This window comes from Ruditapes philippinarum, unplaced genomic scaffold, assembly GCF_026571515.1.
Source record: "Ruditapes philippinarum isolate M1 unplaced genomic scaffold, ASM2657151v2 ctg5390_1_1_1_1, whole genome shotgun sequence".
Classification (NCBI taxonomy): domain Eukaryota; kingdom Metazoa; phylum Mollusca; class Bivalvia; order Venerida; family Veneridae; genus Ruditapes; species Ruditapes philippinarum.
The window spans coordinates 69726-84374 of record NW_026867134.1 but is presented as its reverse complement, the minus strand read 5'-3'; the positions used below and the strand labels follow the sequence as shown (position 1 = coordinate 84374).

The following is a 14649-nucleotide window of genomic DNA, read 5'->3' as shown; positions in this document are numbered from 1 at the left end:
TATTAAGATGACGTGTCATGCACAACATTTGGGTCGCTACCTTGAAGGTCAAGGTAACAGCATTGACCTTGCAGCAAAATCGTGTCCGGCCCATAACTTCCTTATTTGAAGTCAGATTTTTAAACTATTTCACAGAAATGATCACCATATTAAAATGGTGTGTCGCGCGCAACATTTGGCATGCTACCTTGAAGGTCAAGGTCACAGCATGACGTTGCAGCAAAATCATGTCCGGCGCATAACTTCGTTATTTGAAGTCGGATTTTACAACTATTTCACAAAAATGATCACCATATTGAGACAATGTGTCATGCACAATATTTGGGTTGTTTTTACACTTTGAACTTTGTCTGTGACATAACTCTGACACAACAAGAGGTATACCTTCCTGTGTCCAAAACCTATTCGGGGAGCATCACCCGGATCAACCGGCTCTTGTATTTTATTACTACATTAGCGGTGTTAATGCCTGAAAAGACTGTAAAGTTTGCCCTGTATATTCAATCACACATGTTTTATTCCTTAAGATCGCTCAAAACGAGTTTGAAATCATTTTAGTTCCTTCACTTTGTTCGCTTACTTGAAGTGTGGCTTAAGTATCAATTTTTTTTAAATACTGTTTAATCTCCCTTATGATATTTTGCTTGATTATTTTTTCTATTGACGGCTTTTACGTGACATTATTTCTTCGTTATATCTCCCTCCTTTCAAAATTCTATTTTATTTTCAATAGGTTAACCAATTGTTTTCTGGAATGCGCAAACATTTTTGTTAATTTTCTCTACTTGGGGGTCAAACGCGTGTTTGATTCAAGGTTCCATAAAAACTGCCTTATGACCACATCTGCGGATGTTGTTTTGTACCAAAATTTTATCATGTTCATGTTTAAATGTTGAATTTTGCTTTAGCCGGTGATAGGGAGCGTTGACGGTGTCTACCATTCAACACTTCGCCAAGGAACAGACACGGCTACATTTATTTTGCCGTAATGTTTTTCGTAATTTAAAAACGTGTGTACTTTTATTAGTTTTTCTTCTTCGTCATTCTATCGTAGTTTTTTTCTAAAGATTTTAAAGATCCTGTAACACATTTTTTCATGGTTTTATTTCATTAATATGATGCTCAAATTAAGATTTGTCAATATTGTAAGTTCCAATAAGCATTATTTATAAAGATATTACCAAATTTAACATTTCATGTAGATAAAGGGAGGTAATTAGAAATTTATTTTCTATAAATTCTATGTAAAATTTTCCAATAAGAAATGAATGCATATAATTTATTGATTAATTATAATGGGAACAAATATTTGCAGTACACATTTTACATATTCTTTGATGTTTGAAAATTGTTTTATTTGCATAATTATATACATATATAATTTTTTGCAAGTGTGGTATAAACATAGTAACAATATCAAGTACAAAACATACAGGATCTTTAAGCAATTCTAACCAAGGCACGATCTAGTCTAGTTCCCTGCCTACATTTACTACGGAAAGTAGCTATAACGTAGTATAAGGGGAAGGAACTCCAGACTAGGCATGATGTTCTTCTTACTATTGAAAATTTCCCCTATTCAATTGACTTGTGTAGTCCTGTAGAAACTCATATTAATTAAACACATTCTGCGCCAAACTAAATGAAGGGGAACAAATACATGAACAATGAACGACGGTCCATATGAGGGATCAGTTCAATACACGCGCAGTGGTAGAAAATTCCTATATTGAAAATACAGAACACATTCTGCTTTTGTAAACATGCAAATTCAAAATGACATTGTATTCATTTATGAATGTTCTCACAGTAATGTTATGGAGAAACAATTACCAGATTATATGAACAGATTATACATGTATATATATTTTCAGCATTCATGTGTCATATTATAATTAAACTTTTTGAATTTATTGATTTGGAAAAAAGAGAATCAACACACTTTTCTTCCTGCCTAGACAATTGTTTGTTTTATATTAAATAATATATTTTGTTTTACTGTACGACACTTTTTGGTCGCAATTAATAAGAGTTACAAGATTACTAAGCTTTGACAAAATAAGATCATATAAGTCATTATGTCTTTTGTAGAAAATTGGATTGATGATTCGGTTTGCTTGCAGAAACACTGACTTTGTAGATCTTTATTGTACAATTTCAGATCTTATAGTTTGTCTCTTTAGATTAATTTCAAATTAAGGGTTTATCAAAACATCGGCATGCTTCTGTCAATTTTATTTGTTTTAAAGACTACAAAATCATTGCATATGTCAAGTTGATTGTCTTACATATTTGATCTGAAAAACAAAAAAGTAAAGACATACAATAACTGGTGTACCAGGTTTGACAGTTTCACAAAATTTTGATTTTATAGAAGGTAGTCTTTATATATTTAATTTGTTTGTTAGCAAAAGATACATGTCTGTGCTTATTTAAATATTTTTACCTATTTCAAGCTGACGTCATTAATGTTGCAAACATTGTTCTTTCTCACAGAGACTCGATTTTTAAAGAAAGTATATGCCGTTCATGCCTGCTTTTTTGCATTGTTGCATTTTACTTTTCTTAAGTCAACGCATGTATTAATCAAACAGAAAATTCAGTCGACGTTAGTATATATAATCAACAACAAAAAAGCTCAAGTTTTACAACTTGAATGATACATTAAAACCAGTTTATTACCGGGAGACAAGCTAGCCCAAGGTTGTTGTGTCTGTAAAGAGAAAAAACATAATGATAAACAAGGAAAAGAAAAAGGTGGATATAAAACATTTCAATTATGTTGGGTTTTTTTGCAATACATTTGCGGTAAATAATTTGTTATTCATCATTGACTTATTTTTTTGAAATAACGCTTTCTTGCTTTTATTGTTTTACCTTATGTCATGCTGTTGATGTTGTAAGTTACTGTTATTAATAACGGTGATTTATTTAATGGATCGACCATTTACAAATGAAAAACGTAAACATAATTCATGATAAGTATATTTATGCATTTATATCAAGAAAGGTCAATGATATTCTAAGTACGTGTCTTTTCATGAAAGTGTTATATTGAATGGAATATGACGATGACCTTTACGGTTTTCATTTTTACTTCTTTTATAATGATCTATGTTTTTTTTATTTTACTTAGATTGTCCCCTTATGAAATCATTAGATTTAGTTGATACTGAAAAGCTTTATATTAAAGACCATGTTACTCAATTTTTTATGGTTTTATATCATAAATATAATGCTCAAATGAAGATTTATCACTATTGTAAGTTCCAAAAAGCATTATTTGTAAAGATATTACCGAATTTACATTTCATGTTAATAAAGGAGGTAATTAGAAATACATTTTCTATAAAGTAATTTTTTTTCAGTAAGAAATGAATGCATATATGTTTATTATTACACATAATGTGGACAAATATTTGCAGTAAATATTTTACATATTCTTCGATATTTGAGAATTGTGTTAGAAACATAATTTTATACATATATACATATACTTACAATCACATTTTTACGTTTTAGTAAACTAACTTTTATGGCAGACTAAAGTACCTTTGTTAATTAATTTTAGTTTACTCTGATTAAAGTTAGACCCATATTTAAACTATTTTTCAGATAACAGGGCATTTTGTCATATTATTGAGTTGTCAAGGTTTTATAAGACTTTTATGTAGATTTTATTAACTGATCAGCAAGGGTATTTTAGCTTTTAACTGTTGATATTTAGATAATGTATATAACTAAGTGGTGTATTCAAGAAAATCTCATATACATATAGTTATACTTGGATTTATTCAGATGGACAATGAACTGATTTATATGTTTATTAATATTTGTCAATGTCGGGTATACTTTGAAAAGATTTCATTAGGAAATAAATTTATGAGTTATCTCTTAGATGTTAGGAAAAAGCTGCTAATCAGTTCCAGAATTATCTCCTTTTTTGACATTTAGGTACCATATTTGCTTAATGATTGAGCATTATTTAGCCAATAAATACCTATATTGATTATATAGATAGAATTTAACAGTTTATTTTCAAAAAAGATATTGAAAGATACATACATAATGTTTAAAGTAGAAAAAAAAGAAAAGTTGATCGTTGTGGGGTTTAAACTCGAGGCCCTAAGTTTCAATGCAGTTTACAGTAATTCTAGCTTATTTGAATACTCTTCATAGCGGAGGTAAACATAAGGATGGTCATACTCAAATGATTGTATTAAAACGTGATTGCAATATAGTGATATCATTAGATTTATTATGCAAGTATAATTTCTAAATCCTTCACATGTTGAAACCGAAAAGGATTAACCTTTGTCAGCAGTATAGAACCAGGCTAGCTTGTAAATCCAACCTCTACACTGTTGACCGGCTAAATTTAAGTTTTACCTTGAGATCCCTAAAATTGATACTGGACAGTTCCAAAAACGGAATTTAGACAAGTCCATTTAAGAAATTTAGCTAGTTAATAACTGATTAGAATCAAACCTGGTATGAAGTGTTCTGTTGTAGTATCTGTAAAAGAGAACAAGGACTTCTTAAACACAGTGTCGAAGTACAGAATATTCACGAAACCAGAAACGTTCTCTTTTTTTCTAATTCATAGAATTGTATCAAAATAGTTTCTATTGTATTTGAAACAGACAATAAAGTCTTTTTTTACAATTAAATTTTGCATAAATTTGTATTTATTTTAAACATTATTTTTTAAGAGATACAAACGATACTAACGATACTTTGTTTAAAAAATGAGTACCTGGTATGAAATGTTCCGTAGTTGTAGTCTCTGAAAATATATTGATAGCAAATTTGGTATAATCATCTAAATATTTTAAAGATATACTTTGCCCAAATTTTATATTAGAAAATATTGATATTTGCTATATACCTTTTGTAAATATATAATAAACATATTTTGACTCCACACAAAGTAGAAATTTGTAATTTATAGTCTATTCACTATAGGTGGCCACAATATGAATATATAGTGTATTTCAAAAAATACTAACAATATTTGATCTATACTAGTATACTAGGAAACTAAGCTACCCATACACAGTTTATTCATTCTTTTATTCAAATAAGACATATTCAGTAGGAATTCCATAGATTTTAATAACTTTCTGCAATTAAAATATTTTAAACAAGGATGGGCATAGTATATCTTTAACTATTACAGTAACTACCGATTTGAAAGACAATTTAAAGAACAGTGATTCTGTTTTATTATGATTACGAACAATTTATAGAAGAAGAAAACAGTATCGGATGAAATTTAAAAAAAAAATGTTTCTTTTTAAATCATATCACAACAATAAAACACTATATCACTATGTGTTTTCGTATATCCGCCAAAAACAAAAGACAGACTATCTTGATAAAAGTCAAATATCAAAATATCTTTTAAAAGTCATATCTAGAAGATGATGAATGTGTGTCAGAACGTAAAGTTACAACTGGGCAAATTTTGTCGGAGAGAGCGTTTCTTGATTCATAGAACACATAAATGTATAACTTACTCAAGGTCGTTGGAGTAGTTGTTGGCATTGGTGTAGTCGTTGTTGTCGTTACCTCTGTACAATGAAAAATAAGGGACAAAATGTGAATTTCAGGAAAAGAGAAATAATGGTACAGAAAAACGATTTGCTTTTTAATTAAATGGTTCTCTTTGAAAACATGTACCAGATCGTGATAAATCAATAAAATTTTCAAGTGTGCATAGTACATTTTAATGGATGTTAATACCTCTCTCCATCACAAAGCAATCATATTCCACTTTGTTCGTTCTATAAACTTAACCGCTCATGACAATATAATTACCAACCACATAATCATATAAGGTAAGACGTCAATTTAGCCACATGTCTAATTTCAATATATATCGAACGATTGTGAAAAATTCATTGTTTATCTAATACACCAAAAAGCTCACATTAATCCGAGGAATAAGCGATAATAGAATCTACAACGTTCATTGGACTGGCAAAACAAAAAGTGTCCGAACCACTCTGAAGTATGAAAATTTCTTTTCTAGTCACAGAATGCAAGATAACCAAAAAAGTAGAAAGGTAAAAAAATTAAAGCTGAGAAAATTCATTGGAAATATTAAAGCATACCTTCACAACCTGCCTTTTTAATATCCGTACGGACAGTCTTCAGAGCATCAAATGACGAGACTGTAAACACATGGTCTGAGTCTGACCCCATGCTATTCAACTCATTTGAATTTATATTACAGCCAATACCAACTGCAAGAATTTCAATGTGTTGGTTCTTTAGCAAGTTAGCTTCCTGTAGCGTCAAGTTTGCATTTGATGACACCCCGTCCTTCAAAATAATCATGTAGTTTTAGCATCGTCTCTGGCGCCATGGAGTGAACATATTCTCTCGTGTATACTTGAGTGCTTGATCTGTGTTTGTTACTCCGGTAAGGTACCCTGTTTTTCTGAATAGCACTAAGAAAAGAAGCTTTGTCTGTGTATTGGTTCATATAAAACTCAAGGTTTGGATAGTCCGAGAAGGTAAGCATGCCGATTTGGACGTGATTTGGTCCGATCTGAAAGTAATTGGCCACGCGTGAGACAAAGTCGAGTTGTTTTTGGAAGTTCAATGCTCCTTCGCTTGAAGACGCGTCTAGCACAAATACGGTGTCTGCTTTGGAAATGAAGCCACATGCTGAAAACATACATGATATGATTCCTACCATGAAGACAATTCCGAACTGTATCGAAAAACCGGAGTATAAATTGAAAGGGGAATAGACATGCCATCGTAAAATATTTATATTTCATGGATTTATCAAATTAGAAATAAATAACAAAATACAAATAGTGTCTTTGAATATAAATCTTTATTTAAGTGTATACATTGTACAAAGTGCTGGGAAAAATTGCTAAATACAAATTTTCAGAAATAGATTGTATACACAAACCAAGAGTTGTATCATTTCCTGCATGTTTAAACCCGTTTATATTGGATACAGCTAATTAACATAATTATGTAACTTACTTAAAGAAATATGAAGAAAACTAAAATACAAAGATGCATCCAAAACGAATATAATATCGGTCGGATGATTCCCACATTCTATGGTGTTGTACCTGTAACAACGGTATCAGAGAAGCCTTTATATGTTACTGTTTATTAAATGTTGTTTAACAAATCACCTTTCAAATAAATGGTTAATTTAAATTTAAATTTATACTATTTTTTTCTTTTGTTGACTTTTGATTTGATGTTAACATTTTCAAAGAAATGATATGAAGCGAATCTTCGGCGAGCTTAATAACATTTTTCATGGATGAGTTTCATAAAAATGGTATATCAAATGACAACGAATGTCAGATGACTAAAAGTAACCGAAACAGTTCGCTTACAACCTTGTTTTAATTTGTAAACATACGCTTCTCATTGAACAAAAGTGTCTTTATATTACAGGTGTAAAATAAAGGAGTACGTTACAAGTATATTAAATTAAAAACAAAAGAAGTCATATAATGAAATTATTTCTAAAAGTAAGCAATTATTTGCGTACATCTTTCATATAATTGATTATAGATGGGTATCGATGTATTTTCGATCATATATAGAAATATAAAACATGTTTTCTCAATGTAAATGGATTATTTTTTTTCTTTTAAAGGACAAGAAAGAAAAATAAATCGTGTGTTTTAGTTGTCTTGGCAAATAATATAAAGATATTTCTTATCTATTTCACTAATGTTCATACTTACAGGCGGCCGATTCTAATTCCTTTGGAATTGTTGCAAGAGAGTGGAAATCATTATCTTTAAACACATGGTTGGCATAAAAAATATCTTAAAGTTCTGTTGTTGACACTGATGACCTTATACCGACAGATATAAGCTTGGATATACTTTACATGCGCTTAATAGTGAATTTAAGTAAGAAGTCAGTCAAAAAGAATACTATATTGTTTGAAATTGCCTGATATTGTAACATTACATAACTATAAGGAATATATAATACTCGATACCAACATTTCCTGCTAATTTGAATACTAACAAATTATATTGTAGGAAAAGGGGCAAATTAAGACATGGCTATCCGAGCCATTTCAAATGAAAACTTGTTCAATGTGATTTTAAATAATTTACTTTTTTCGAACCAAACAAATCTTATTTTAACTTTTGTGTCTGAAAATGGTGATAACCATTGCACTAAATATTACACATAATTAGGGAAATATTTACACATTTTGACCTATTTGGTAATTAACGTCGACTCCAAAAGTCGTTTGCAATTTGTACATTACTTAACACATAACATAACATTACAATATTTTACTTTTAAATGTGTTTTCAAAATTTCTTTATGAAAATAAGCATGAATTTGAAGGCATGCTACTGCAATGTATTTCGTTTCCAATAAATACGGATTTTAAATGAAAATACTAGTACGGCTCAATACTTTATAACTGGTTGAAATCGAATCAAAATAAAACTATTAAACGTCATTATGAAAATTTAAATGTATTGTTGCAAAGGACCCGACGTTTCTTAAGTGACTTAAACAAAAGAGCATTAAATTTGTAGAAAAAGCAGTAAAGGACACTGCCAACAATCATTATATTTGATGAGTTAAATCTTACGGGTTTACTTCTTTAGAGTAATTGAGGTTTGGATGGAACTGAGGCAAAATTTTTCTTTGAGATGCCCCTATCTCTTAAAAACATTGAGATGTTCTAAGTGCGCATAATGCTTTATGAGGGTCTTGATTATGTCGAGCATTTGAAAATACTATTTTACTTCGTTCTTGTTGGTGGCCCTCAGAAAAAAAACGTTTAATTAAGACGCATTAGAAGCCCTTTTCTCGTCGAAATCTTATGGATGATAAATGGATGGCCTGTTTGTTAAAATGTGTTGTAAGGACACCAAATATATCTTTACTTGCGGAAAGTTTGAAAATGAAGTCTTTAGTAAATATTGCCCTGAAAGAATTGACAACCTTAGAGAAAATGTTGATTACAATGCAATACTAAGGAATCCTGCGCCATCAACCTTAGGGAATCCATAATAAAAAAGGCAACGGTCAGCGACGGATGCCGCATTCACATCCCCGACTATTTCTAGTCATGCAAAATTTAATAGTGAATATTACTTAAAACAAGAAAGAAACATACTTAATTGATAAAGGGTTAGCAAAAAACTCAGCAAATGTGTTCAAACGGTGATTATGATGGAAGCTTTCATTCTAAATGTTAGAGACATTCAATGAACTATCAGACAGCGTGAACTCAATACGCAAAACAGGTATGTAATAAAAACAGAACACCACCTTGAATCTTGGCTAATGAATGATATTCGATTGCTGTTCTTACGTTAGGCAAATAAACTTAAACATAGAAATGATTTTGCTAAGAGAATGTTAAATCTTTACAGTTTGCTCCAATTTAAACTGTTTAAGAGAGAAACAGCCACTAAAATCTAGTTGCACAATTTTAAGGACTTTAAATGGGAACGTGGCACTTAATTGAGGGCGACGATGTCATTTCAGGAGAACAGATAAATATCATATTTCAAACTGAATAGTCAATGTATCAATCTACATTACTATTGTTTAGTTGCTTTGTATTCTTTCTTGTCATGAATAAAATGTGTAAATAGTAAGAGATTTAACAAATTAATTCAGTAACTCGAAACAATCGGCAAAATTGTATAATTTTTTTTTTCAAAACAGAATGCTTCAACCAACTTTTAATTTAACATATACATGTCTGATATGGCAGTTTATCACTATGATTTGCTAATTTTGTCATGTTTATTTTTAGATAGAATAATGACAGGTATTTAAAGGTCTTTCAGGTCATCAGACTGAAAATAAAGTTGTTGAAAATAGCGACATTTACAATTAAACTGTCGAAGTCAGTTTATGACCGGCAGAGTCTTGAACCTGGAGATCTTCGTCGGAACCCATCGGAGTTTTAACATATTAGGTATTCAATGTATCATGAATGTTATGCTTATTTTATGTTCATTATTGACTATATAAAGGGTATAAAATTAAAGACTTTAGAGTGAGAGAAAATTACATGTAAGGTTTACATATTGTCCGTAAAATAAAGATAAAAAAATGATTAGTTAAACAGAGAAAGTGGCTGAAGTTTTTTTTTTTGTTTTACTTTAAATTTACCAAATTCCAATGTGGCAATGTGAAAATTGAAATCTACAGTCAAAGTTTGAAAGAAATAAAGATATGCTTCAAAAGCTACAATTAAAAATAAACATATTCTTTCGTTTGACGTAAGTTACGTAGAGGATATTTAATTTGTTTAGTTCAGTGTAAGATCGGAATATATTTCACCGAGTGAGCACCAAAAGGTATATTTCACGAGTGGCGCAGCCACATGTGAAATATGAAGTTTTTATGTTCACGAGGTGAAATATATACCGATCTTACACTTAACTAACAAATTTTCTGTTTATTATAATTATGCAAAGAAACGTTTAAAAAGACATTTTAAATAACCTAATACTCAATAAAAAGCGCGCCAAATAATAATACAACATAACGTCATTTACGACGTCACGTAATTAGTACTGTGCACGCTGGCATTTCACTACACCGAAACGAGCTTAAATTCAAGTAGTGAAAAATATCAAATTGATGTATTCACTGTTCCAAACAGTGAAATATCAGTTTTATATTTCATTGATATATTTCTATAAACCACCGAAAAGCATGTAATAGATAATGTGAATACATTCATTGAAAGGATAAAATTTATTACAACATTTTTTACATAAGAAATCTTCAATCAATTGAATAGAAATCTTCAATCAATTATCGACTTATCATTGAGTGCCTTGTATGTTTTAGGCTTCTTTTGTTCACATAGCTATTGCGACGAGTTTAAAATTGTACAAAAACCGATGAATGCGTATATATTGATCGGAATCATTTAAGGCTATAATATTTTTGGTGTAGATATGAAGTAATTATATCTTCAACAGAAAATATTATTATATTGATTATTTTTCACAATTCTTATTCAAGTCTATTTAGAAATATTTACTTTGTATAAGTTTCAAAAGTTTAAATGCGTACCAATGTAAATTTTATAATTTCTAAAAGAGTTTTTCTTTCAAAATAAAACTTTTTATCATTTTTAATTCTCGCATATAACTAGGAGAGCGTCAAATGGTAAATGGAGTTGTGAGTTGAAAAGCTTTTTAAGGGATTAAAATTGACTGGCGTGAACATATATCTTTAAAAGGCTTTCTTCAAAGAATAAGGTTAGTTATGTTATCATTTCTTTTGTATACGTATCATACTTCTAATATATCAAATAGTTGAAAATGAATATTAGAAAATAATCTCCAAAAATAAATCTCAGGCTCATTAAGTTTAACAGGATATGGCTAATTTGTGTAGCCACGAAATGCTGAATGACTCACCCATACGGTCCGACAGACGCTAAACGTAACAATTTGTTTCAACATACATGTATATTGCACCATACAATTATTCATTCATTCATCCATTCATTCATTCATTCATTCATTCATTCATTCATTCAAATAACCATCGATATTTTTATATCTTTCATAAATTTTTAAAAAATTGTCAACAATGCGAATATTTAATGGTACACTGTTCCAAATATTTAAGCGATGATAAAATATGTGTCTATAATATAATTTATTTTAGTTCTTACATTTTCGATCTTATATATATTGTAGAATTAAATTTCATACCAAAGTGCAACAAAAAGGATTTGTTTGCATATTAGCAATTTTCCTGTAAGAAAATACCAATTTGCACGTGTGAAATAAAATTGTTTATAATATATATATACATTCACAAAGTGACATGGTGAGCTTTTGTGATCGTTTTTTGTCCGGTGTTCGTCCGGCCGTAATTTTTAACGACATCTCCTCATAAACCGCTTTGCCAATTTTATCCAAATTTCAAAGGAATGTAAAATTGTTCAAAGAATTTAATTCCAATTAGAACTCTGGTGACAATGGCAACCTAAAGAAAAAAAAAACCTTCTTTTAGAAAATATTTGGCATGAAACATTATCTAGTCAGTCTCTACCAATAATGTTCAATTAAATACCCTGGGTCAAAATTGGCCCAGCCCCGTGGGTCATTGATTTTCCCTATTTATATATATTTATTTAAAACTTAAAAAATCATCTTTTAAAAAACCCAAATACTACATCTTAGATATTAAGCATGAAACATCTTCTAGTGTGTCACAATATGGACTACGATGGAACACAGGCTGATCACAACTACCATACAAAACAAAATACAACTCAGTACAACCTATTTATCATTTTATTTACAAAAATAAGTGATTATTTATAATGAAAGAAAATGATATGAATGAATGAAACAAAAAAATAAAATAAAAGTTCCGTGTCACGTTTCTGATGTACTGTCGAAAAAGACTTTTTCCCGGTGGCGTAACTCAAAACAAATATGCACTGATGCTTGAAATGTGACTCATCCAAAGCAGAAAGATCGATTCTGTACTCTCTACAGATTGTAGATCCAAGACTTTGGATGTGGGGTCTCTACGTCACAATCTCAAGATGTGACCCATTCAAAGCAGAAATATCGATTCTGTACTGTCTACAGAGTGTAGATCCAAGACTACGTTGCTACGTCACAATATCAACTATCGTCGCTATGTTGAATACATGCGTGATTCAAAATCGAGGGTGAATTCTCCGAGTAGAAGCTGCAAAATATAAAACATAGTAAATATCCATGGTACACAAATATAAGGGTATATGTATGTCCCTTTGGAAAAGCCGGACCTTTGTCGTATTCCTATAAACAAAGCTTCTAAAAATATAACGTCCCTTATGGAACGCCCTACATACTGGTATAATAAATTCAACGTTGATTATATATCGTAGCACGTTGTAAGATATAAAACATTAAGCCAGACCGGGTGCCACCTAAATATCGACGAAATCCTTCCTTGAATCGAATCTATATTATTCTGTAAAAAAATAATGATGATGATGTGATATGAAAGTTACTTAAAGAAATAAGAATAAAGAACATCTGCAGCAGACTTAATTATAAATGACTTTTACTGTATTAAACAAGAATTTGAAAACTTATTTTAGTAAATATAAATGAAACATATGCATGATAAAATAACGTGCACTCAATGCGTTAACGGCCTTCCATTCATAACAACAACTATCAATGATAATAAACAGATTATCAATATTCAAACGTAATGAATAAAACACTAGAGTCATAAATCTACAGAAGACGAAAAATTAGAGAACGAAAAATTACTGTCAAAATGCAAAATAAAATTTCTATCAAACGAATTTGTAATGAAAAATTTAACTGAATTCTTCTGAAATAACAAAAACAAAAATTTACTAAATAAAACAACAAGACAAGAAAAATTTACCTTGCACAAGCTTAAAAATTTAACAACATCAAGAATATATCTGTCTGTCATAATGACCTTATGCGTCTTTAAACGTCAAAATGCGAGTCCCAAAGAAGATTTAAATTCGTTCAATATATATGCATAGTTACCCTGAGTGGAAAGCGTGAAACATAACTTTCAAGATTTTCTTGCATTCCAGAACGCATGTATCACAAAATATACAGGCCCCTTATATGAAATTATAGATCATAAATAAATTTGCACTTTATCACAAAAATCTAACTTTCTTATTACTGGACCGAATTTTATTAAAAATATATCAAAATGCTTGAAATGATACCAAGAAAGTTAAGCAATAAATAAAAATACTGAAATAAGTAATTTCACTCGATAACTCTGAATTTTACAAAAAGACGATACAATAATTTACATTGGATTTAGTATAAAACTGAGGATCGGCATGAAAATAGAATACTACAAAAATCAAAGTACTGAAAGCACTTCTGAGCATTTACGAAATGGTTTACTTTGTGAAAAAGTGGTGTCTACCAAGTTTGTTCAAATAAGGCCCTGGGGTACAAATTGGCCCGCCCCCAGGGGGTCATTGATTTTCCTTATTTGTATATTGTTAAAAACTTAAAAGATCTTCTTTTGAAAAAAAAAACAAAATAGCTAGAGCTTAGATATTAAGCATGAAACATCTTCTAGTAGATGTGTAACACGTTTGTTCAAATAAAAGCCATGGGGTAATACTTGGCCCCGCCCCAGGAGTCATTGTTTTTCCCTTATGTATTTTTAAACACTCCAAAGAGCTAGAGCTAAGATATTTAGCCCGAAATATCTTCTAATGGGTGTCTACCAAGTTTGTTGAAATAAGGGCCCTTGGGTTAAAATTGGCCCCGCCCGGGGGTCATTGATTTGCCTCGCCCGGGGTCATTGATTTACCTTATATGTGTATAGTAAAAACTTAGAAAAAATCTCCTGATTAAAAAATCAAAGAGCTAGAGTTTAGATACTAAGCATGAAATATTTTCTAGTGAGTGTCTACCAAGCTTTTTCAAATAAAAGCCCTGGAGCCAAATTAGCCCCTCCCGGGGTTATTGTTTTCCCCTATATGTATATAAAAAAAATTTAAAATCTTCTTATAAAACCCCCAAATGTGCTAGAGCTTAGATATTTATCATGAATCATCTTCTAATTGGCGTCTTCCAAGCTTGTTCAAATAAAAGCCCTGGTTTAAAATTGACCTTGACCCAGGGG

The 14649-nt window shown here is 30.4% G+C and overlaps 1 protein-coding gene across 1 annotated transcript; it reads right to left on the bottom strand.

Moving 5' to 3' along the window:
* Positions 1–2220: 2220 nt before the first annotated feature.
* On the bottom strand, positions 2221–6344 carry LOC132734942 (anaphase-promoting complex subunit cdh1-like). The gene is made up of 6 exons (XM_060721828.1): positions 6117–6344; positions 5520–5573; positions 4757–4786; positions 4489–4515; positions 2683–2713; positions 2221–2297 (listed from the first exon to the last, which is right to left on the bottom strand). The coding sequence occupies exons 1-5, from the start codon at positions 6340–6342 to the stop codon at positions 2694–2696; spliced, it is 357 nt and encodes a 118-aa protein (XP_060577811.1). The 5' UTR covers positions 6343–6344; the 3' UTR covers positions 2221–2297; positions 2683–2693.
* Positions 6345–14649: the final 8305 nt, after the last annotated feature.

Excerpts from the sequence above, each read along its gene's own strand:
- LOC132734942 (XM_060721828.1), bottom strand. The coding sequence starts at position 6,342 with ATGATTATTTTGAAGGACGGGGTGTCATCAAATGCAAACTTGACGCTA. Across the intron at positions 4,787-5,519 it reads AACTACTCCAACGACCTTGA|AGACTACAACTACGGAACAT; the intron begins GTAAGTTATACA and ends ATATATTTTCAG. Across the intron at positions 2,714-4,488 it reads AACAGAACACTTCATACCAG|ACACAACAACCTTGGGCTAG; the intron begins GTTTGATTCTAA and ends TTCTCTTTACAG.